The sequence below is a fragment of the Ambystoma mexicanum genome, chromosome 8, assembly GCF_040938575.1.
Source record: "Ambystoma mexicanum isolate Mex_15411 chromosome 8, UKY_AmexF1_1, whole genome shotgun sequence".
Classification (NCBI taxonomy): domain Eukaryota; kingdom Metazoa; phylum Chordata; class Amphibia; order Caudata; family Ambystomatidae; genus Ambystoma; species Ambystoma mexicanum.
The window spans coordinates 44,320,228-44,341,773 of record NC_090929.1 but is presented as its reverse complement, the minus strand read 5'-3'; the positions used below and the strand labels follow the sequence as shown (position 1 = coordinate 44,341,773).

Genomic DNA, 21,546 nt, shown 5'->3' with positions numbered 1-21,546 from the left:
GATGCCGTGCACATATAAGACTCTGCATGCTTGAGCTTGCCTCCCCTTCATTGCATCATCGTCCTCCTCTAACACCATGTTAACACTTTTCTTCCAAACCATGGCTCGATTATTGATTAACTCTTTTTTTATGTTTCATTGGTTTGGAAATAAATATTGTTTGATCTTTATTTTGGTTTTGTGTTTTTATCTTTTTGTTGGTTTATATTCTATCACGATTCCATCTCTTATACGTAGCTTATGTCCCTTCTAACATCCCCCCATCAGCCCCCTCCTCCTCCCCCTGCCTCACCCTCTGCTGTTCCCAATGGCCCCCACTCTCCCAAGCAGCAAAAGGAGCCCCTCTCCCACCGCTTCAACGAGTTCATGACGTCCAAACCCAAAATCCACTGCTTCCGGAGCCTAAAGCGCGGGGTAAGTGCTGCTTTGGTTATCTCTCTCTCTCTCTCTCTCTCTCTCCCTCTCGCTCGCCCGCTCTTTCTTCATGCTTCTGTTGCACGCTGTGTTTTGCACAACTTGTTGCATCTGTGAATGAATCCATCCCAGGTGTTTCCATCTCATATCCCAGTCAGATACCATCACTGAATCCACCAGACGGACGTCTTCAGAAGCAGACCGTGCACACAACCCCTGTGTTCATGCACCCCTCCAGAATGCTCCTCTAGTGGGGGTGGGGCGGCAGAGCTCTCAATCTTAAGATAACATTTAGTAGGTTTAACGCCAGGCATCTATGAACATTCTGAAGAAACGCACCATGGGCAGCTTCAAAACGAGAACTCTTGCTTTGCTCATAGCCAGATAAGCCAACAGACCATAAGACGCAGCGGGCATTCAAATAGATTGCTCATGAGTTCCCACGCGTCATAATGATATTCAGTGTTCTCTCACGCCAGGCCTCCCAACTATGCGTGGGATTGTTAAGGCGCGAGGATCACATTGCAGTCCGCGTCATATCCCTTGGATGAGGGGGTGGCAGCATTATCTGCAGCTCTGTCCAAATCACCGAAGATAGAACTGGCGTGCTCTATCAAAGACAGCCCAATTTGTGCCAATGTAAGACCGCGCCAGCACTGTATAGTGCCCAGTGAGATGTACTTGGGCTTTTCTAGGTTCCTGGATCCTCCAGAAGCGCCATTATGACAATGCGAGATGCCTCCCACGCCCCTTGGACATAAAGGCAATTGCATGGAAATTGGCACAAAATGTCATGACCTCAATTCTACAGAAGGAAAATATTTATATTGATGCTACCGTAGCCGCTCATTAACCATGTCTTCAAATGTAGTGTGGTAATGTCAGAAATGATGTGGACACAATCCTTGGTCAGTCCTTACCAGTGTGACTCGTATGCTCTAATTACAAGAATGGATTTCTTAACAAAACTGATCCTTAACTAAATCTGTTTTTGAGTTGCAATTCCCTCAAAGTATAATTCCTTCTTAATTAATAGAAGTCAGTCTGTACAGACTTTGGAGGATTGGGAAAAAAATATGAATACTGTGTAGCGGTTGTGCCAGTAATATGCCTCTGTGTCCTCTTAGGACCCAGGTCTCCTTAAATCTCAAACCTTTGTCGCAGCACATACTATACCCACAACCATGACTAGTATTTTACTTCATGAGGATTGCGTGTCCTCCTGTGGACCTTTCCTTCTGTTAAGGATGGAGTTTCTCATTGGCTTAATTTTTGATGACATGGATCTATGCTGAGCGTTTAAAGCAGGATTTTCCAAATCTCGTATACCAATTTGCTGCTCTTTAACAGCAGAAGTAAATCCGCTTACTGGATGGACCGGGGCTCAGTCCTGATGAACCGAGTGATCACAGCTAGTGGAAAAGTACTAAAAATATTGTGACACCAACAACTATACAAAGCATTAAGTCATGCCAACAGTGACCAATAATGCCTACCATGCGATGTGAAAGGGGCTGCATTTGCATTGGTCCAACCTCTGGCACTACAACCAGCTCTGGCATCTGGCAAAACTCAATTAAGGGTAGTTTTAGTGGGGATGACTCTGATATTACACCAAACATCATGAACTACACTTTTAATGGCTGTTTGGTAAAGCTGGCAGATGGTGAATGGGTTTTCGGTGTCTTAGATGGATCCTGGCTCTAATCAGATCTACCTCAGTCTTTAAAATAAGGTGCTATACACTTAGGTAAATCCTGGCCTGCAATTAGGATTGAAGGGCATATGCTCTCAGCTTTGCCAAAAATAAGGGTATTCTTTAAGGTCTGTTCAGCAAGGTCAGTCCTGACATATACATTAGCAACGTAGGGTACATGCTCTCAACCTTGCCAGAAGCTGGGGTGATCACTAGGGGCTACTCCGCATTGTCATTTGGCATGCCCATTAATATTGTGGGTTTACCATGAAATGATCGAATATAAAAAATCGAAAGGAGAAATTACCAAATGTATTTTTTCTAATAATTCGTGGGGGAGCACACACGCACCTTTCCGCCCACCTTAACTAATACCCTTGCCCCACCCCACACCTATATTTTAATAAAAACGACCCAAAGTTTTGAAACCAATAGTTAACAACAATGTGTTCATTTCTTCCTCAGATTTTTTTTTATTCGATCATTTATACAGGTACCAATATTGTGGGGCACATGTGCTCAATCCTGCCAGAAGCAGGGGTGTTTGCTAGGGGCTATTCAGCAAGACCAGTTCAGGCCTATCCATTAGCATCATAGGGCGTGTGTTCTCAGCATTGCCAGAAGCAGGGGTGTTTGCTAGGGGCTATTCAGCAAGACCAGTTCAGGCCTATCCATTAGCATCGAAGGGCGTGTGTTCTCAGCATTGCCAGAAGCAGGGTTGTTGGCTAGGGGCTATTCAGCAAGACCAGTTCAGGCCTACCCATTAGCATCGAAGGGCGTGTGTTCTCAGCATTGCCAGAAGCAGGGGTGTTGGCTAGGGGCTATTCAGCAAGACCAGTTCAGGCCTATCCATTATCATCGTAGGGCGTGTGTTCTCAGCATTGCCAGAAGCAGGGGTGTTGGCTAGGGGCTTTTCAGCAAGACCAGTTCAGGCCTATCCATTAGCATCGTAGGGCGTGTGTTCTCAGCCTTGCCAGAAGCAGGGATGTTGGCTAGGGGCTTTTCAGCAAAACCAGTTCAGGCCTATCCATTAGCATCATAGGGCGTGTGTTCTCAGCATTCCCAGAAGCAGGGATGTTGGCTAGAGGTTATTCAGCAAGGTAAGTCGGGCATGTCCATTAATATTGTAGGGAATGTGCTAAATCCTGCCAGAAGCAGGGGTGTTCAGTATGGGCTATCCAGCAAGGTCAGTTCAGTCATGTCCATTAACATTGTAGGGTGCATGTTCTGTTTTACTGGAAATTGGGCAATTTTGTAGGCCTACTCTCTGTATCTATGGTTCTGAATATGTCAGGAACTTGAGAGTTCGTGCTTGTAGCTGGCGGAAAGGCCTGCAAGGGAAACTTGGTGCAAAGGCTTTCTTCATTTCCTATTTTTCAATTTCATAGTTTATTGTCCTCATGGATTTTCTTTTACCAGTAACTGTTTTTGATGTCATTTTTTTAATTCATGTGCAGTGGGGTGGGGGCTCATAAGCATGTCTGTTTGTGCTGCGTCACATCTTAACACATCACAAAAGGATGCCTATTCCCCCTGAGTGTGTCATGTGTGCAGTGTTTCCTGGCTCTGCAGATGCCCTCATTTGCTCGGTGGGCATCCTGTAGACTGGGCTGACCAATGAGAGGGCATAGTGTCAAACGCAAGTAAGCTCACTAACAGCATCATTGAATTAGTGTTGCGTACCAGTGCTGTGCTGTGGCATACAGGGAGAGTACAGTAAGTTAGGATAACCAATAGAAATGGGACTGAGAATGAATTCTGTATCATTCAGCTGGTGTGAAGGCAGTGCTAAAGTACCAACTATGTGGGGCCAGTGATGGCTCGAAAGTATCTAGTACAGACTTCATGGGGAACTTACTGGACAGCATTTAAGGTGTGGTTAGTGGAACAGTGCTGTACAGTAGGACATGGGCAAAATATGAGTTAGCAATGAAACCTAATTTCTTACGTTTAGAAGAATAGTTTCCCTACTTAACGTCTAGAGTACTGCAATATAAGGCGACAACTGTGCAGTGTGTGCGTAGGCTCAGAAGTACACCTTCAATGTGTAGGAGCAGTGGGATAAGGGAAGTATGATTGCGTAAAAATCCTAGAACATAGATTCTCAGAATGGTGGTTATTGAAGAGTGTAGGAAATGGAACCATACTGCATATGAACTGCATTACAATGTGTGTGGAAGGCAGTAGTAAGTATCCAAACAATACTGCATGTTCAGCGCAAAGCTCCTAGAAACACTGCCATTCATAAGGTCAAGAATCATGGAACAGTGCAGGAGGCGGGCACCAGTACTGTGAAGCCCATGCTGATGGACTGAATAATACTTTGCCTCAACTATGCCCGTAGAACAGCAGTGCTTCTTAGGGTACTCCACAGCCCAGCCCTGTGTTGTCTCTGTGTGTACGCATAACCCCTTGTAACCCTAATGTCTTTTTTTTCTTCACTGTCTCACCGACAGACGCATGCCTTGAATTGCCACAAAGGGCTAATGAAGAAGACTCTAGGGCGCCCCACGTGTGCCTATGAGGCTAGGGACTATGTTGTAAGTTTGCCTATGGTACCAGGCCGCACAGTTGCTGCACAGTCACTAACCACATTTACAACTGGGAAGATCTCAAAGTTGGCCTTGATATTCCAGTGAAGGTCGAAGCATGTGCATGGGTTACCAGTCTGCTGACTACAGATGAGGAACCCTGCCTATGGCAGAACCCCACCCCATATGGTGGTCCTTCAGACTGGGGTCTTCCATTTGCTGAGCCGCAACCCATCTTAAGTCATATATTCCAAGCCATGGAAAGCTTGCTCAGGTATTAGGCTAAAAATATCAGAAAATCTATTGTTCTTGTGTTCTGGGTTGTGCTCTTGGAGAGCTGAATGGAAGATCTGACAAGTGGGGGTGGGGGGGGTCATACATCCGTGCATGTCGGTGGCAGGTTGAGATAGCTTCAGGGGGCGCGACACGACTCGGCCCCTTGCGTCAGTGACTGTCCAATAACATGCACCTGCGGCTCTCGTTTTCTGTGCTCTGTGCGTTCTCCATCGCACTTGTGTTATTGGAGCCACGTGCCACTCACTAGGTTCCCAACTTACCCACTTGTGCCAGAGATCTGGAATTACAGGCCATGGAAATCATTTCATTTTCAGACAAAGGGACAAGTGTAAACAATTCCTCAGCACAATATGTGTAAAACCAACCACAGAATTGGCACAGCATTTAATAAAGAAAATATGGTTTGCTCTCTTGTTATTAAGTAATGGTAATTGTCTCTGTTTTGAATGATTCACTTTGGCAAACTCACATTTGCCAAATCCCAAAATTTTGATATCAAAAGATATTCCCTTTCCAGCAACTGGTGTGTTCATGTAAAAGACCTGTTTAGATCCCTTGGAAAGCAAGGCTCCATTGCCCATGAGCCCATTCTGGCTTTATCTTAGATGGATTTGCCCAAATGCCTCTGTGTTCCAGTGTGGGTTTGCCTGCTCTAGCTTTAGCCTCCCATGGACTCTAGTGTGTTCACGGGGGTCGTGCAGTAGCGCATGTAGCGTTAATCTGTGCCTTACAGACCGCTTTGTAATCAAATAGTGGAAAACATTTGTGCTGCGTGCCATGTCTTTGTTCTACGTTTATATTGCTCTGATTTGGGCTAAAGTTCACGGGTCTGCACTTGCATGAAGGGCAATAACACATTTTCAGTTTTGCACCTAAAGAGATTTCCTGTCTATGGTTATAGTGGAGAGTGTACACAGCAGAAAAGTGCAGCTAGGCAAAGCATAGTTAAAATATACACTCTTGACATCAGGATATCTACAGTGGGTATGCAGTGTCTCCATACATGGCCAGTAGTGGTAGTGCTATATCAGGATATCTATTGTGGGTGTCTCCGTCCTCGGCCATGCAGCGTCTCCTACAGTACTGCTAGAAGTCTCATTTCTCAAACACACTCTGGACATCAGAATATCTATTGTGGATCTCTGTTTTTGTCCTCGGGCATACAACAACTTCCTACATGACCAGTACTGCTAGTGTGTCAGCTCTTAAAAACACTCTTAACATCAGGATATCTACGGTGGGTCTCTCTGTCTTTGTCCTTGGGCATGCAGCGTCTCCTACATGACCAGTACTGCTTCTGGTCTCATTTCTCACACACACTCTTGACATCAAGATATCTACAGTGGGTCTCTTTGTCTCTGTCTCTTTCCTCAGCATTTCCTACATGACCAGTACTGCTAGCCGTGTCAGGTCTCAATGCTCACTCTGTATGTGCAGAGTCAAATAGCACTTCCTTGCCTCATGCTCCTTCTCAGAGAACACTTAGTGATTATTTCTCCCCTCTGCTACGTTTTTCCAAAGTGGGATGATGGTTGAAGGTAAGTGAAAGCACAACCACAGTTTATTATCACACATAGCCCCGTTTCCCTCCACTCCCAGAACCTGGCCTTGCACTTTGAATGTAATTTTCCATACAGAGAGGACAACCAAGGGGACCACAGGCACAATTACGGAACTAATCGGCTATTCCTGGCTAGGTTAAAAAGGAAGAGGGCCTATCATTAACTTAAAGCCTGTTGATAAAGCTGCTTTCTATGATAAAGGTGCTAATGAGTCGTAAGTTGGGGGATCTGTGTAAATAGAGGGGCTAGTTAGCAAAAATGCAAGGTGCCCATTTAATTCTACTGTTTATCTGATATACTGAAAGAAGACAGGCTGCTACTTTGTGCGTGTTTGTGTGAGATTAAAGTTTTCACACCATACCTTCTAGGCAGGCCCTAGCACTACCTCTATAGGCAGTTTACAAACCCACTTCAGGCTGTGAGAAAGATTTACGTATGGAGCCGAACCTGGCACATATCCTCAGTGGGAGGCTTGGTGAGGTTCTTGGGTTACTAACAAGAGCCCTTTCAGTTCCCGCTGTGGAACGGACAGATTTTGTCTAGTACATATTCATTCATAAAAAAGGTCTGGGAGCCCCTCTACCGAGAACGAACTTGAGTCTATGGGATGTTGCCCACTCAGGAGGGTGTACAACCACATTTCAGCTCACTGTACCTTTCACAGAGGAGAAATACCCATTTGCATATCAGTCTGGCCCCACCCACTTAGGCCGTCCACACTAAAATGCTAGGCAATTCTTCTCTGATCAAGAATACCAACAACAACCCCAGACACGTGTTTCGGCCTTGCCGGGCCTCATCAGTCAGATGGAGCTGTGCCTCTCTAAGCACAGTGATCAAGGGTCCACGTCTGGATTACCCTGGGCTACATTCAGAAATACAAATAGGGATTACCTGTTCTTCATTTTAATGAAACACCTATCTAATTCGCAAGATGTTTTCTACATGACACTTCATTAGTGTGTGTCGACAGGGTGTACCAATAACACTATCCCTAGTGTGACATCCACTGTGCCCATGGTGCTTCACGCATCGAGGTCCCTCAGATAGTGTTTTGTTCCGCCATTGTCAGCGGTCGCTTCTCGCAGAGTTCAATTTCGGCTGACGCCATTTGTTATGAAAGTTTAAATATAGTTACTCTTTCTGTCCTTTTCCTTTCCGACATCGTCATGTTCATCTACGCGGTGGAAGTGACAAGACAAGAGACAAGACAACGCCATCAGACGAAGTCAAGTTTTGACGGACCCTTTTGGCCTTGGAAGGCACACCGGGCCTAGGCCCGTACAGTAGGGAGAGTGTGGGCGGTCATTGTACATTGCGTTTTCCCACCCAGCTGCTTTTCCCAGACATGGATAAAACACCCTTTACATTTTGCCCCACATGTAATAAAATATTTCCGTGGATCGACAAACAGTGTGTGCAACCTGTGTCTGAACTGCAACCACCACGAAGGGCACTGTCAAGATCGCAGAACCAAACGCTGGGCCCATCATGCCATGCAGGCAGAGACCGCCACGACGTGGAGGGAGCCTCCAGTGACGGCAGCGTCGTCGTCTTTTCGGACGACGAGGGCAACTGGGAACATCCACGTTCCCAGGTGCAAGCCCCCGACCCTGGAAGACAGGCCTATGTTGTGGGGACGACACCCGGCGGCAAGAGCACTTCCTCTTCCCACACTAAGCACGCACCCACGGTGACGCGTTCGGCACCGCCGACCAAACGCCCAGATTTGTCATCTAGGGGGAGATCAGTAGATTCCCTGTCCTCTGGGCACTCGAGGTCCCGGTCGCCCCATGACAGACCCCGTAAAACAAAAGACGCCGCCCATAAAACTCCTTCAACCGAATGTCAACAGACATGGTGGAGGTCCCTTCCAATGCTGAAACTCGACATATTGCGTCGAAACCGCCTGGGAAGTCCAAAAACACAGGGTTATCTCACCTGGTTTAGAAACATGACCCAGAAGGACTGTTTAAGCTGACTAATTCCAAGAAATCTTCCTCAAAAAGCTCTGATCATAGGGACAAATCTCATAAGAACAAAGACAAGGTTCACAGGGAAAAGTAATTGTAATTGTCCCACAGGAAGGAGAAAAAGAAGAGGGTTCCTTAAGTGAGGCCTTCAAAAATAAAGGCCTACCCACTCCTACACCCCAAGTCCCTGCCATACCCTACCCGGGGGTTATCCCCAGCCCGGTTTCCATCCTCACATGGTTTCCGCTATTACTCCTATGCCGACGTCACACAGATCCTTGTCTGCCTTGATCTTACTCAAGCAGAGTCCGCCGTACGTCTTAGGAACTGTCTGGAGGATCTAGGGCATTGGATGATGACTAATTGGCTAAAACTGAATGGCAGTAAGACTGAGGTTCTGGTGGTGGGTACCTCTTCCCCTCTTCTTTTTTGGACCTTGAAATTCTGGCCTTCGAGTCTTGGCCCCCTCCTGCTCCCGGTCCAATCGGTCTGCAATCTCGGTGTAAAAATCTCTGCCTCCTTGTCTCTTGACAACCAGGTCGCCAGTGTGTGTAGCGCTGGTCATTTTAAACTTCGAATTCTGCGGAAAGTTTTACCTTTTATCCCTGCTGAATGCCAGGCTCCGGTAGTGGCAGCCTTGGTTCTCAGCACTCTTGATTATTGTAACTCTCTTTACCTGGCTCAGCCCCGTTACCTGACCCAAAGGCTTCAATTGTTACAAAATGCTGCTGTTCGTTCCGTACGTCACCCCCCCCCCCCCCCGCCCTTCGGATCTCACATCTCTCCGTTGCTTAAGAAAATACATTGGCTTCCTGTAGCCAGCCGGATTCTGCTGAAATCAATGTGTCTGGTGCAACGTGCCTTCTATGGCTTGGGCGCTGAGTATCTTCAAGCTAAGTTTACCCATTGCACTCCTGCTCGTTTGCTACGTTCTCAATCTGCGCGCCCCGTTATCATCTCCCTCGTGTGGGAGGCCGTGCCTTTTCGGTGGCGGCGGCTAGAGCCTGGACTGAATTGCCTATGGCCCTCGTGCAACTGAAGACCACCTTACCTTTCGCCGGTTGCTTAAAACTACTTTGTTCTAGGCTGTCTCCTCAGTGACTGTATCTTCTCACTGGTCTTGATTCCCTTTCAGTAGCTAGCGCCAAGATGCCTCTGGGTGTACGTGCGCTTTATCAAGTTCATCTAACATAACATAACATAACAAATCACACCTCCTTCTGCTCAGGCTTCGAGCTCTCAGCCCCTGTCTTCCACTTCTCAGCCACTGTCTTCATCCCAGCCACCAGCAAAAAGGTCTCGCACCTCTGCTGACCTTTGACATTCATACAGACACTGAAGGGAATCCTGAGGAATATCAATACTATGATGTTGATAATGATGAAGATGATAATGTCTTCTCCAATTTAACAAGATTCCCCAGTCCCGGATTCTCCAATAGATAATCAGCCCTTATTCAATTACTTATTAATCAAAGCAGCTGCGCACTTCGGTATTCAAACACAGGAGACTCAGCAAGACAAAGATTTTGTCTAAGATATCCTGGGAGACAAAAAAGCTGCTACCCAGTTCATCACCATCTTGAAGTCTGTACAGAGAAGAATCCAATCTTTTTGGAGACTCCCAATCAAACTGGAACAGTAAACCCGCTAATAGAAAAACTATTCCTCCCGGTGCCTTCTGATCCTTTATATATCAGGGGACAGCTTAAGCCTGATTCGCTAGTTGTCACAACTACTCGGAAGAGGGCAGGTACACCACTAGCCTCTTCAGAAGGTCCCCCAGACAAGGAGAGCAAGAAGCTCTATACCATGGGGAAGAAAGTTGCAACTTCGGCAGCGTTTCAAACTAGGATTGCCAACAATTCCACACAGTTGGCGAGTTATGACTGCCATAAATGGGACGAGATTATGGCCATCCTCGACTCGGCTCCAGAGCCATTAAAATCTAAACTTGCTCTAGTATCCGTGGAGGGCAAAGCCACTACCGGCAGCTTGCTGGAGAACAACCTTGACGCTGCAGATAATGCGGGCCTGGGTAATCTCCCCTTCTTCAGGGTCTAAAAAATCCATAAAAGGATCTTCCTGCCAGTCGAAAACAGATGCAGTGGATGGAACTATCGAGGGGTCCCTTGTGGGTGGTCTTGGTGTAGGCGATCTAGAAGGGGAGACCCTTGTCGGCAAAGAACTGAGCGTCCTGCTCCTGGACCTGCGGGGAAGTTCCGGCGAGCGTGCTCTCTTCTAATTCTCTTGAATTCCTGGACCAACCTCCATTTCTTGCCCCTATTCCACGCAAGGTGCATCATTTCAAGCAGGTCATGCTGGAGGTTCACAAGCTACTCCTGAAAGCAGCTATAGAGCCGGTACCATACCAGCAAATGGGAAGAGGCTTCTACTCCCCAGTTTTTTCCGATGAAGGAGAAAATCGGTTATTGGAGACCAATTCTGGATTTGAGAGCTCTCAACAAGTGTATCAAGCTCATCAAATTCAAGATGACGTCCCTTCAGAACATGCTCCCGTGGCTCAACCAACACGACTTCTTGGCCACCCTCGACTTGGAGGATGCTTATTTCCACATTCCCATTCATCCTGCCCACAGGCAATTCCTCAGGTTCGCCATAGGGGAGTCACATTTTCAATTTCGTGTCCTCCCATTCGGCCTAAAATCAGCACCAAGAGTGTTTACCAAGTGCCTGGCACCGGTGGCAGCATACCTCAGAAGATGGGGAACGGACGTCTTCCTGTATTTAGACGATTGGCTCATAAGTGCAAGCTCATTCAAACTGGCGAACATCGCAGTGGAGAGAACAGTACAACTCTTGAAAGAGTTGGGGTTCTCGATAAACGAGGAGAAATCCTGCCCCGTTCCCAGCCAAGTCAGTGCTTTTTCTTCGATCAGAACTCAACACCAACATACACAGAGTAAGACTGTCAGCAGACAGAATTTCTGCACTAACTCATCTGACTTCATGGTTTCAAAGCAACGGGATGATCACGGTCCGCTCCGTCAAATCTCTTATGGGCATGATGTCGTCCTGCATATTCCTCATTCCAAATTGCAGACTGCACATGAGGCCAATCCAAGAGACCCTGGACCACCAATGGAAGTAGACAATCGGGTCATGGGAGGATACTATACAACTAACAGCAACTTTTCACAAAGCCCTCCGAAGGTGGAGCATACCTCAAAACCTGCTACGGGGAATGCATTTCCAAGCTCCAACGTCAGCCCTTCTCCTCAGGACGGATGCCTCGCTATCGGGCTGGGAAGTGCACTCAGCAGATCTACAAACCAAGGGCACTTGGTCCACCCAAGAACCTCAACTGCACATCAATGTGTTAGAGCTCAGGGCAATTCGGTGGGCGCTGAAGGCTTGCCTGCCGGTACTGGCAGGGCAGGTGGTAACCAATTCAGACAGACAACACGACCTCGATGCACTACACGAACAAACAAGGGGGAACAAGGTGGGAGTTGTCTCAAGAGGCTCAGAAGCTAAGGACCTGGGCTTTGCATCACAAGGTCCACATCAAGGCAGAACACCTACCGGGAGTGGACAATGTCCTGGCAGACAAGTTAAGCAGAGATTATTCAGCATCCCACGAATGGGAGCTGGACGAAGCAAAAGCCCAGTAAATTTTCCACATGTGGGGACGTTCGCAGATTGACATTTTTGCCACCAAAATCAACAAACAAATTCCACATGTTTGCCTCCAGGTATCCGGAACACCTCTCGATGGGGGGACGCCTTCTTAGTTGACTGGACGGGCAAGTTCCTTTATGTCTTCCCTCCAATCCCACTCATAGTGAGAGTGCTACGCGGACTGAGAGAACAGGCCTGCTCGATGATCCTGATAGCGCCGGATTGGGCTCGCCAGGTTTGGTGTCCAACCCTGTATCACCTGTCTCTATGGCCCCCGAATCGCATCAAAGTTCATCAGAGCTTGTTAACGCAACAGGATCGGAAGGTGGTCCACCATGACCCAGCAAGCCTGTCACTGCATGCGTGGTTCCTGAGCAGCAAGAATTAATTAATCTGAATCTTCCTGCAGAATGCTGGGATGTAATCAAGGCCTCTAGGGCCCCTTCTACACGAACAACCTACATTCGGAAATGGACTTGTTTTACCAAGTGGTGCAAAACATCTTCAGTGAATCTGCTCTATTTCCATCGAACCTATACTACCGTACCTGTTGCACCTAGCGAAGACAGGCCTCTCCCTTTCATCCATCAAGGTGCATTTGTCTGCCATATCGGCATACACGATTAACCCAGGTCAAAAATGTTTGCTCACCAAACTGGCTATCAAAATATTCTTAATTGGATTGATGCGTACCTTCCAGCCAAAGCCTACACCGGTTCTTGTATGGAGCCTGAACACAGTCCTAGCAGTGCTCATGGCGCCACCATACGAACCAATTCACTGGTGTGACATAAAATCGTTATCCTGGAAAGGAGCTTTCTTAATATCTATCACATCAGCCAGAAGGATTAGTGAGCTGCAAGCCCTGTCTTCAGAACCTCATTTCACCTTGTTTCTTAGAGGACGCGTCATACTAAGGACGCATCTTAAATTTTTACCCAAGGTGCTGTCAGAAATGACGCTCACCGAGCGCATCGTACTTCCAACCTTCTTCATGAATCACTCATCTGATGCGGAAGGATCCTTGCACTCACTCGATGTTGCAAGGGTTCTAAAGTTCTGCATTCAGCGAACTAAAGAATTCCACTCCTCGACTAGACTCTTGATCGCATTTGCTGGCCAGACTAAAGGACAACACATTTCAAAGCAGAGTTTGACACGTTGGGTTTCCCAATGTATCAGTCACTGCCATCAGTCTAAAGGCGATCCACTCGCTAGACCTCCTTCAGCCTACTCCACCAGAGGGAGGGCAGCTTTGGTTGCATTTCAGGCTTGAGTACCATTGAAAGACATCTGCAGAGCTGCAACCTGGAGCACTCTCCATACATTCGCCTAACAAAGATACCAGCAAAGAGTCAGCAGTGGGTCAAGCGGTTCTCCGCCATCTCTTTGCGTAAGGTAGGCGCAGCCTTCTCTTCCCGCCTTCCCTTGTTGTATAGTAAGGCGAGCAGAAGGATCTGCAGAATGTACATAAGGTATGGGCATTGCCTAACTGCTTGGTATTCTATTCAAGCATCTAAATCTATGAAAGATCCAATGCTGGAGAAGTTTTAGTTACTTACATGTAACTGTATTTCAAAGGGGTTGTGTCCTCCGACGTATTCGTTATCTTAGATAATTCGTCTTCAGCTTGCTGGCCTCGGAATTTTTTTTTCTGTAGAGCGCGCTGCGCGTCGACGTCCGCCGAGTCGGTGTCCCTCGACAGCCACTGTATCGGCGCCGACGTCACCATGCTCATAAATAGCCACGCGCGGCATCCGTTGCTCAGTTCCGTTTTTCCGCGCTTCGTGGGGCCTCGGAATATCGTTGCTCAGTTCAGTCAGATAAACCTCTTCTATTTCCTCGGTAAAACCAACTCGTACTCGATGGCTTCCTCATCCGAACCGATGACTCCGCGGTCCGGCTTAAAAAAATGTCGAGACTGCGGAAAAAAAATGCCGCTAACGGATCGTCACAGGATCTGTTTGTGGTGCTTGGGAGTCGAACAACATTGTTCGGAGTGTGAGGACTGCATGTCCATGACGGCGAAAGCCTTAAAGGAGCGCAAGCGGAAGCTCGAGAGGTAAGTCAGTCAAAACATTTGTCTCCTCGCCGTCGAAAACATTCCCATTCTAGGTCTCGAAGTAGCTCCCACCACTCGTCGAGAACTATACATTCAAAAAAGAGACGTCGAAGATCCCCTTCCTCGTCATCTTCTGTTTCCCCAGAAAGGGTCTCTTGCCCCACAAAACACAGCTCTCAGGCTGAGTGGGAGGAATTCAGGAAAAAAATGCTAAGCATCTTCGAGAAAGCGGCCTCAACCCCCTCGAAGACAGCTGAGGGTGATACCCTGGGTGAAAAACCCAAAAAATCGAAACGCTGCGAGTCGTTGCACCCGGCGTAAGAGTCCACCCGAGAGTGCCATGGGCCATCGGGTAGCAAGGCACCGTCTTCAACGCCATTGTCGAAAGTCCCTTCGATTCATAGATCGGCGCCATCGACGCCGTAATCGAAGGGTTCTTCGACGCATCGGTCGATCGAATCGACGCTGACATTGACATCGACACCGATAAAAGAAAAAACCACGGCTACTTCACAGCCAACGGTTATACCCAGAGCCTCCAGCACGACGCTGAGAACGTCGTCGACATCCTCGAGCAGGATCCCGATCATCTCGAGTTCCTCGAGGCCTCTTCCAGTTTTCTCAACGCCTTCGAGGCCTTTCACATCGGCGACATCGACTTTTTCTCGGCCAATAATGACAAGTTTGGCTCCTTCTGCTTTAGAAATGGGTTTTACACCATTTCCGAGGTCAGAGCACCCCAGATTATCTTCAATCTATGAAGAAGGGGAAGAATCTGATCAAGAAAGACCCTTCGGGCTGCAGAGGACCACACCACCTGTTTCAGAGGATTTTACCTCTGAGGAAAGAAGGTTGAAAGACCTACAGGAATCCTTACATGAGGCAAGTGGGTTGGACACTTCCCCAGAAGTGGAATTTGTCAAACCAGACCCAGGGGAACATGCCGAAACCCCCTATAGAACCCTGATGGCAAGAATTATTGAATTCATGGGTTGGTCTGCGCATTCACCTGTTTTTCAATAGGATGACCTTACAGACATACTATATAAAGGTCCACAGGAGGATCCTGTGGTCCCTTTCCATACATCTTTACAAAGGAAAATTTCATCAAATTGGGAAACTCCTGAGGTTATCCCTGCAGTCAATAAAAAATTGTCAGCCAAGTATAGGGTAGCTGCGGCTGACCCTGAATATTTATCAAAACACCCGACTCCAGAGAGCCTGGTGGTTCAAGCGGCAACTTCATCAAGCAGCAGATCTGCTTATCCTACTGTTCCACAGGACAGGGATGACAAAAGGTACGATTCTATGGCAAAAAGGTCTTTTCTACTTGTAGTATGGCGTTGAAATCCATCAACGCCACTTGTACGCTAGCCAGGTTCAGTCACACACTGGGAGTGTGCTTCATCTGCGGCTGACTGCATACTGGAAGGAGATGAAAAGGAAGCCTTCCTTAACATCATTAAAGATGGCAAAGATGCCATGTGCGAATCTCTTCAAACTGGCATCGATTCCTCTGACCGTATCAGCAGGGCCATGGCAGCAAGTACTACAATCCGCAGGCATGCGTGGTTACGAAAGTCTGGCTTTGCTCCAGATGTACAGGCCAGACTTTTGAATATGCCCTTTGACGGCTCTTCTTTATTCGGTAAAAAGGCTGATGACAGTCTGGAAAAGTTGCAAACATCTAAAGCAGCAGCAAAATCTTTAGGAGCTGCAATCCGCCAAACTCCTTTTCGCCCCTCAGGAACCTCTGGGAGAGGAAAGTCCTTTTGCTATTATTCCGCATTCGGGAAAGGCAGAGGACAGCCGGCTCAAAGAGGCCAAAGGAGATCCACCCGAGGTGGACGGGTCAAAAGTACTAAGGCCGCAGCAGCAGCAGGTGCCTCTTTACCCTCGGCATCTGCATCAGCCGCCCCAAACCACTCTGAGGTCTTTCCACACAAAACACCTGTAGGGGGCAGGTTAACTCACCATCTGACGGAATGGCAGGCTATTACGTCAGATGCTTGGGCATTGGAGACAGTTGCCCAAGGTTACTGCCTACCCTTTCTACACATCCCTCAGAGTCATCCACCGGGGCACAGCTCTCTAAAAGTTCCAGATCCGCACCTCTTGCAGGAAATTGTAGACCTGCTAGAGAAAGGTGCCATAGAACCGGAACTGTAGCGGAGAGGAACAAGGGCTGGTACTCCCCCTACTTTCTCATACCGAAGAAGGACGGAGGACTGAGACCTATCTTGGACTTGCGAGAATTGAACAAGTTCCTCGGGAAGGACAAGTTCAAGATGGTAACTCTCTCAGATCCTTCATGCCCTCCAGATCCAGGACTGGCTGGTATCTCTGGACCTCCAGGATGCTTATTTCCATGTGCCAATCCATCTCAAACACAGGAAATACCTGAGGTTCGCAATTGGCTGCTCTCATTATCAATTTCGAGTTCTGCCATTTGGGCTGACCTCCGTCCCGAGGATCTTCACCAAGCTAATGTCAGTAGTGGCTGCAAGTCTAAGGAGGGAAAGGATCCACGTCTACCCCTACCTGGACGATTGGCTGATCAGAGCTTTATATTAGGATGAAGCTCAGATTCAGCTAGATTATGTCTGCCGCTTTCTTCACAAACGGGGCTTCTCCCTCAATTTAAAGAAGTCACAGATGATACCATCACAGAGACTCCAGTTCATCAGAGTGGTCCTGGACACTTCCCTGGGAAAAGCCTCACCACCAGAGGTGAGGGCTCAAGATATTCTGCAGATGGTCAACAAGTTTCAAAATGCCCAACATCTCCCAGCCTTCGACTTTTTGAGATTGCTAGGCCTCATGGCATCCTGCATCTTCCTTGTGCCAGAGGCTCGCCTGAGAATGAGATCTCTCCAGTGGGCACTAAGGACCCAGTGGTCACAATACTCAGGAAGAATGACAGATCTCCTCCGGATTCCGGACAAGGTAGCCCACGACCTTCAATGGTGGGCCTATCCAGAGAACATCTTGAAAGGAGAACTGTTTTGGCAACCATGGCCAGAGATAACAGTAGTCACAGACGCCTCACTCACGGGGTGGGGAGCCCATGCCAACGACTTGACCATCAGCGGTCGTTGGTCTCCATCGGAGTCCAGACTAGACATCAACCTATTAGAGCTGAGAGCGATCAGACTAGCGCTGAAAGCTTTCCTGCCATCAGTACAGGGGAGAAATGTCCTGATAATGATGGACAACACGGTGGCCATGCACTACCTCAACAAAAGAGGAGGCGTAGGGTCACTGCCACTGTGCAGAGAGGCAATGCAGCTCTGGTTTTGGGCAATTCAGGAAGGAATCTCTCTATCGGCAGTTCACCTAGCCGGAGAGAAGAACTTGACAGCGGACGCCTGAGCAGGCAGAGCACAGTCCCCCACGAGTGGGAGCTAGCTCAGGAAGTCCTTCAAGAGATCTTCGCCCTTTGGGGAACCCCTCAGGTGGATCTGTTCGCCACCAGTACCAACAGGAAGTGCGATCTGTTCTGTTAAAGGGAATTTCCCCCGAGAGGAGCTCTAGGGGTCTAGGCGACGCGTTCGTAGTGGACTGGGAGTTTCCACTCCTGTACGCGTTTCCACCAGTCCCTGTTATTCCTCAAATGATCAGGAGGTTGAGAAGATTCCGGAAAACCATTATCCTAATTGCCCCGGACTGGGCCAGGAGAACATGGTACCCGGACCTTCTGGATATGTCCATCTGCCCTCCAATCCGTCTTCCACTCAAAGAGAATCTTCTCTCGCAGAAGGGAGGTCAGGTTCTCCAACCAGACATAAGAACCCTCAACGTTCACGCTTGGCTTCTGAAAGGTTGAGATACAAGGATTAGGACCTCCCTGATGACGTCATTGTTAGGCAGAAACCTGTGCAGTTCCCTTAGGGACCACTGCAAAAGATTTAGGACTACAGGTGGTTGGCAGTAAACCCAATTGGTAGCAGTCTGTACCACCCAGATTTACCTGGTAGCTGTGGCTGAGCAGTCAGACTTCTCTCAAGATGAGTTAGGCAGTATGCAGAGTATACACTATAGGTACATAGACACAGTAGTACAAGCGAACACTGACCAGAGCTTTGGTGTAAAAGTATATAATTATTTATTTAAAGACACACTTGTAGTTTACACTAGCACAAAAAGAGGTAAGTAAATTCAACACACAGTCACTATTACTAGATGTACATCCCTTATTCCTTATCAGACAAGTCTTAGTTAACACCACTTATTTCCAGACAGAGGTGAGCGCTTAACTAAAGATGGCACTCCAATAAGTTAAGAAAAAGGGAGGGAAAAGGCAGAAATTAGGAAAAGCACACAACACAATACTTTAGAAGCACCCAGCAAGGCAGGAAAAGTCAAGTCTACTTTTGAGCAAAAAGTTCAGAGGCCAGGCTCCCTCTTTGAGAGAACTGAACACCAATGCGCCCAAGATCACACAGTTTCAAAAGTCTTGAAAAGTCTTGCAGGGAGTTCAGATAAGAATTAAATCAGCTCAGAAAAGTTCAGTTAGCCAGCCTAAGGCCAACCCAAGTGGTAAGTGGAAGCTTTAAGAGTCACCCCACACAGACCGTTGCGAGGGAGGCCAGGCGGACACAGTACCTTCAAAGTGGAGTGGATCCTCCAGCGGGGGCAGTTGTTCCTGGCAGCAGGTGCAAGTCACGGCGTCGTCCAGAGGAAGAGATGGTCTCGACGTGGAGGAAAGCTGTAGGTCGTTGCACTGCCAGGGAAGAAACCAGCCGCGGAGTTCTCCGGTTAAAAGGTAAGACCCTTTTATTCGCGGTGGTGGAAAACGTGGTATTCCGGTTGCCGGGGTGCTTGGCACAGGCAAGGCGGCCACGAGATGATCCGGGAAGGCGAAAAGACGGGCAAACTGGTTATCCCCACCAGTCAAAGGAAGAAGACTCTCCGGACTGGAGATCTCCTCTGTCGTCGGGAAAAGTGGTGAGACGGTTCAGCAGGGCTCCACCGGGGGTGTCGTTATTGCAGGTCGGCTCAGCTTCTCCCTCTTCGGATTCTTTAGGTCCTGTGGCGACTTCTAAAGTTCCAGTCCCCAAAGCCCTGATTTTATGCAGCAAACCCCCATTCATTCAGCCTAGCTGTCAATCAAACATGCTAAGTGGTGAGCCGGGCGGCTCAACACTTGGGCCAATCACACAAGAGTGCGACTTGATTTGCCAAGGCAACTCAGTCCATGGTGCCTAAACCCCCTCCCACATCCCCTGTGGTACCCAGACAGAGTGGAACCACTTTTGGAGGCTTCTGTGGAGAAGCCCGCCAAAAAGTGGAACAAAGGGCCCGACTTGGGTTGGAGTCACAGAAGCGAACACAAACGCCATTTTGGAACCATGTTTCGGCAAAAAATACCAACCGGTGATTTTTTATTAATTTAATAAACCGGCGATATGTTCGAGGCTATATTAAAAAGTGGTAGCCTCGAACAATGGGAAAATCCCATTGGAAAATATTTGCGGTCGAATATAAAAAGTAGTATCCACTGCCACCAGCCAAAACTCGATCAGGGGGGACGGAGACGTGCCCCCTCGAACAACAGACCCCGGGGCAATCGAATTGCCCCGACCAGTGCGTCCACAATATGATGGTTTGTACTGGTTTCCGTTCATAATTTGGCACTAGTAAAGCCAATGGTGACTTTACATGCCCTGGGAGACAGTAGTCAGTCCCAGGGTATGGAGTCTATGTTTGGGGGTCGCTACGACACCCCTGGGTTATGGCACGGAGGGTGCTGTGTAACCCACATACCAAAAACACATGAAGCCCTATGGGGTAAAGGAGCCCATAAAACACATTCAAGGTCAAAGGAACACCTCAAATCATGTCTAAGAGTGGGAGAAAAAGGGTCTCACTCTTAGCAGGAGAATAAATTAAACCCAAAAAATCCAGCAAAGCTGCTGGGGGACTCGCTAGGTTTGGGAAATTAGCCTTTACAGAGAATTCTCCCTAACAGTCATGGAGGTGTTACTTTCGGCCAGAAGGCCAGCAACAAAGTCTTTATACCGCTGCCATTGGAACAAATTTTACAGCTGGTGTAGAGAGGACAATATCGACCCTTTTTCATGCGGTACACCAACAGTGTTATTGTTTCTACTCTACTTGGCAAACTCAGGCCTTCAAGTTGGCACTGTAAAAGGCTATCTCGCGGCGTTATCAATCTTCAAGCGCACTGCGGAGGAACCATCCGTATTTCAAACTACCCTTAGTTATACAATTTCTCAAGGGATTAACTAATGTCTATCCTCCAAGACCATTCCAAGTTCCCTTATGGGATTTAGTCTTAAATTTCCTAATGGGTACTCCCTTCGAACCACTCCACTCTTGTGCGCTGAGATTTCTCACTCTTAAAACTGTCATATTACTAACACTAACATCTGCTAGGAGGGTGAGCGAATTACAAGCTCTATCTTGTAAACCCCCCCCCCCCCCCATACAATTTTCCATAAGGACAAAGTTGTCCTACAGGTGAAGCCTAATTTCCTCCCAAAGGTGGTTTCTGAATTTCACATCACTCAGAATATTATCTTACCTTCGTTCTACCCTCCTCCCCATCTGGGGAAAGAGGAAGAAAGGCTACATAGGCTGGACCCAAGGCGAGCTCTAAGCTTTTACATCAGCAGGCTGGCTAGGATTAGGCAACCAGACCAACTGTTTGTAGGCTACTCAGGTCACAAGTTGGGACTACCCATAACAAAACAGACCATTTCCAGGTGGATTATTTTGGCCATTCTGGAATGTTACAAACTGGCAGGGAAAGAGCCCCCTCAGAATCTTAGGGCTCATTCAACCAGGGGTATCGCAGCCTCTTAGGCCCTCCAAAGAGGGGTACCGGCCCGAGACATATGTGCGGCTGCCACATGGTCGTCCGCACATACATTCACAAGATTTTACAACCTGGATTCCTCCGCTAGTCAAGAGACCAGATTTAGCAAAGCCGTATTACAATCGGTCCATCCCTAAAGGGATACATGACATTCTTACTCCCACCTCCAATTACATGCCACTGCTATGGGAGTCTATCTAAGATAAGGAATACGTCGGAGGACACAATCCCTTCGAAGAACAAGTTACTTCTTACCTGGTAACGTTCTTTCGATGGGATGTTCCTCCGACGTATTCCTTATCGCCCCTCCCATCCACCCCCGCAGTAATACTTCCCTTGTGGTTGCAGCTCACGCTCCTTCAAGGTCAATAGCCAATTCATGCAAGACTTATCTTATGCTACAAAACGGAACTGAGCAACGGACGCCGCGCGTGGCTATTTATGAGCATGGTGACGTCGGCGCTGATACGGTGGCTGTCGAAGGACACCAACTCGGCGGACGTCGACGCACAGCGCCCTCTACAGAGAA

At 47.9% G+C, this 21,546-nt stretch overlaps 1 protein-coding gene across 15 annotated transcripts in view; it reads left to right on the top strand.

Annotated features, from left to right (window-relative positions):
* FNBP1 (formin binding protein 1) overlaps window positions 1-21,546 on the top strand; it is a 1,284,153-nt gene that overhangs the window by 930,855 nt on the left and 331,752 nt on the right. For 6 of the 15 annotated variants that reach the window (XM_069609246.1, XM_069609245.1, XM_069609244.1 and 3 more), the window contains exon 10: window positions 238-414. The exons of 6 other annotated variants lie outside the window; for them this stretch is intronic. In XM_069609246.1, the coding sequence (XP_069465347.1) occupies window positions 238-414 (177 nt within the window). Of the gene's footprint in view, window positions 1-237; window positions 415-4,566; window positions 4,765-21,546 lie in introns of those variants that run through there. 3 more of the 15 variants (XM_069609258.1, XM_069609247.1, XM_069609257.1) reach the window with 2 other exon arrangements.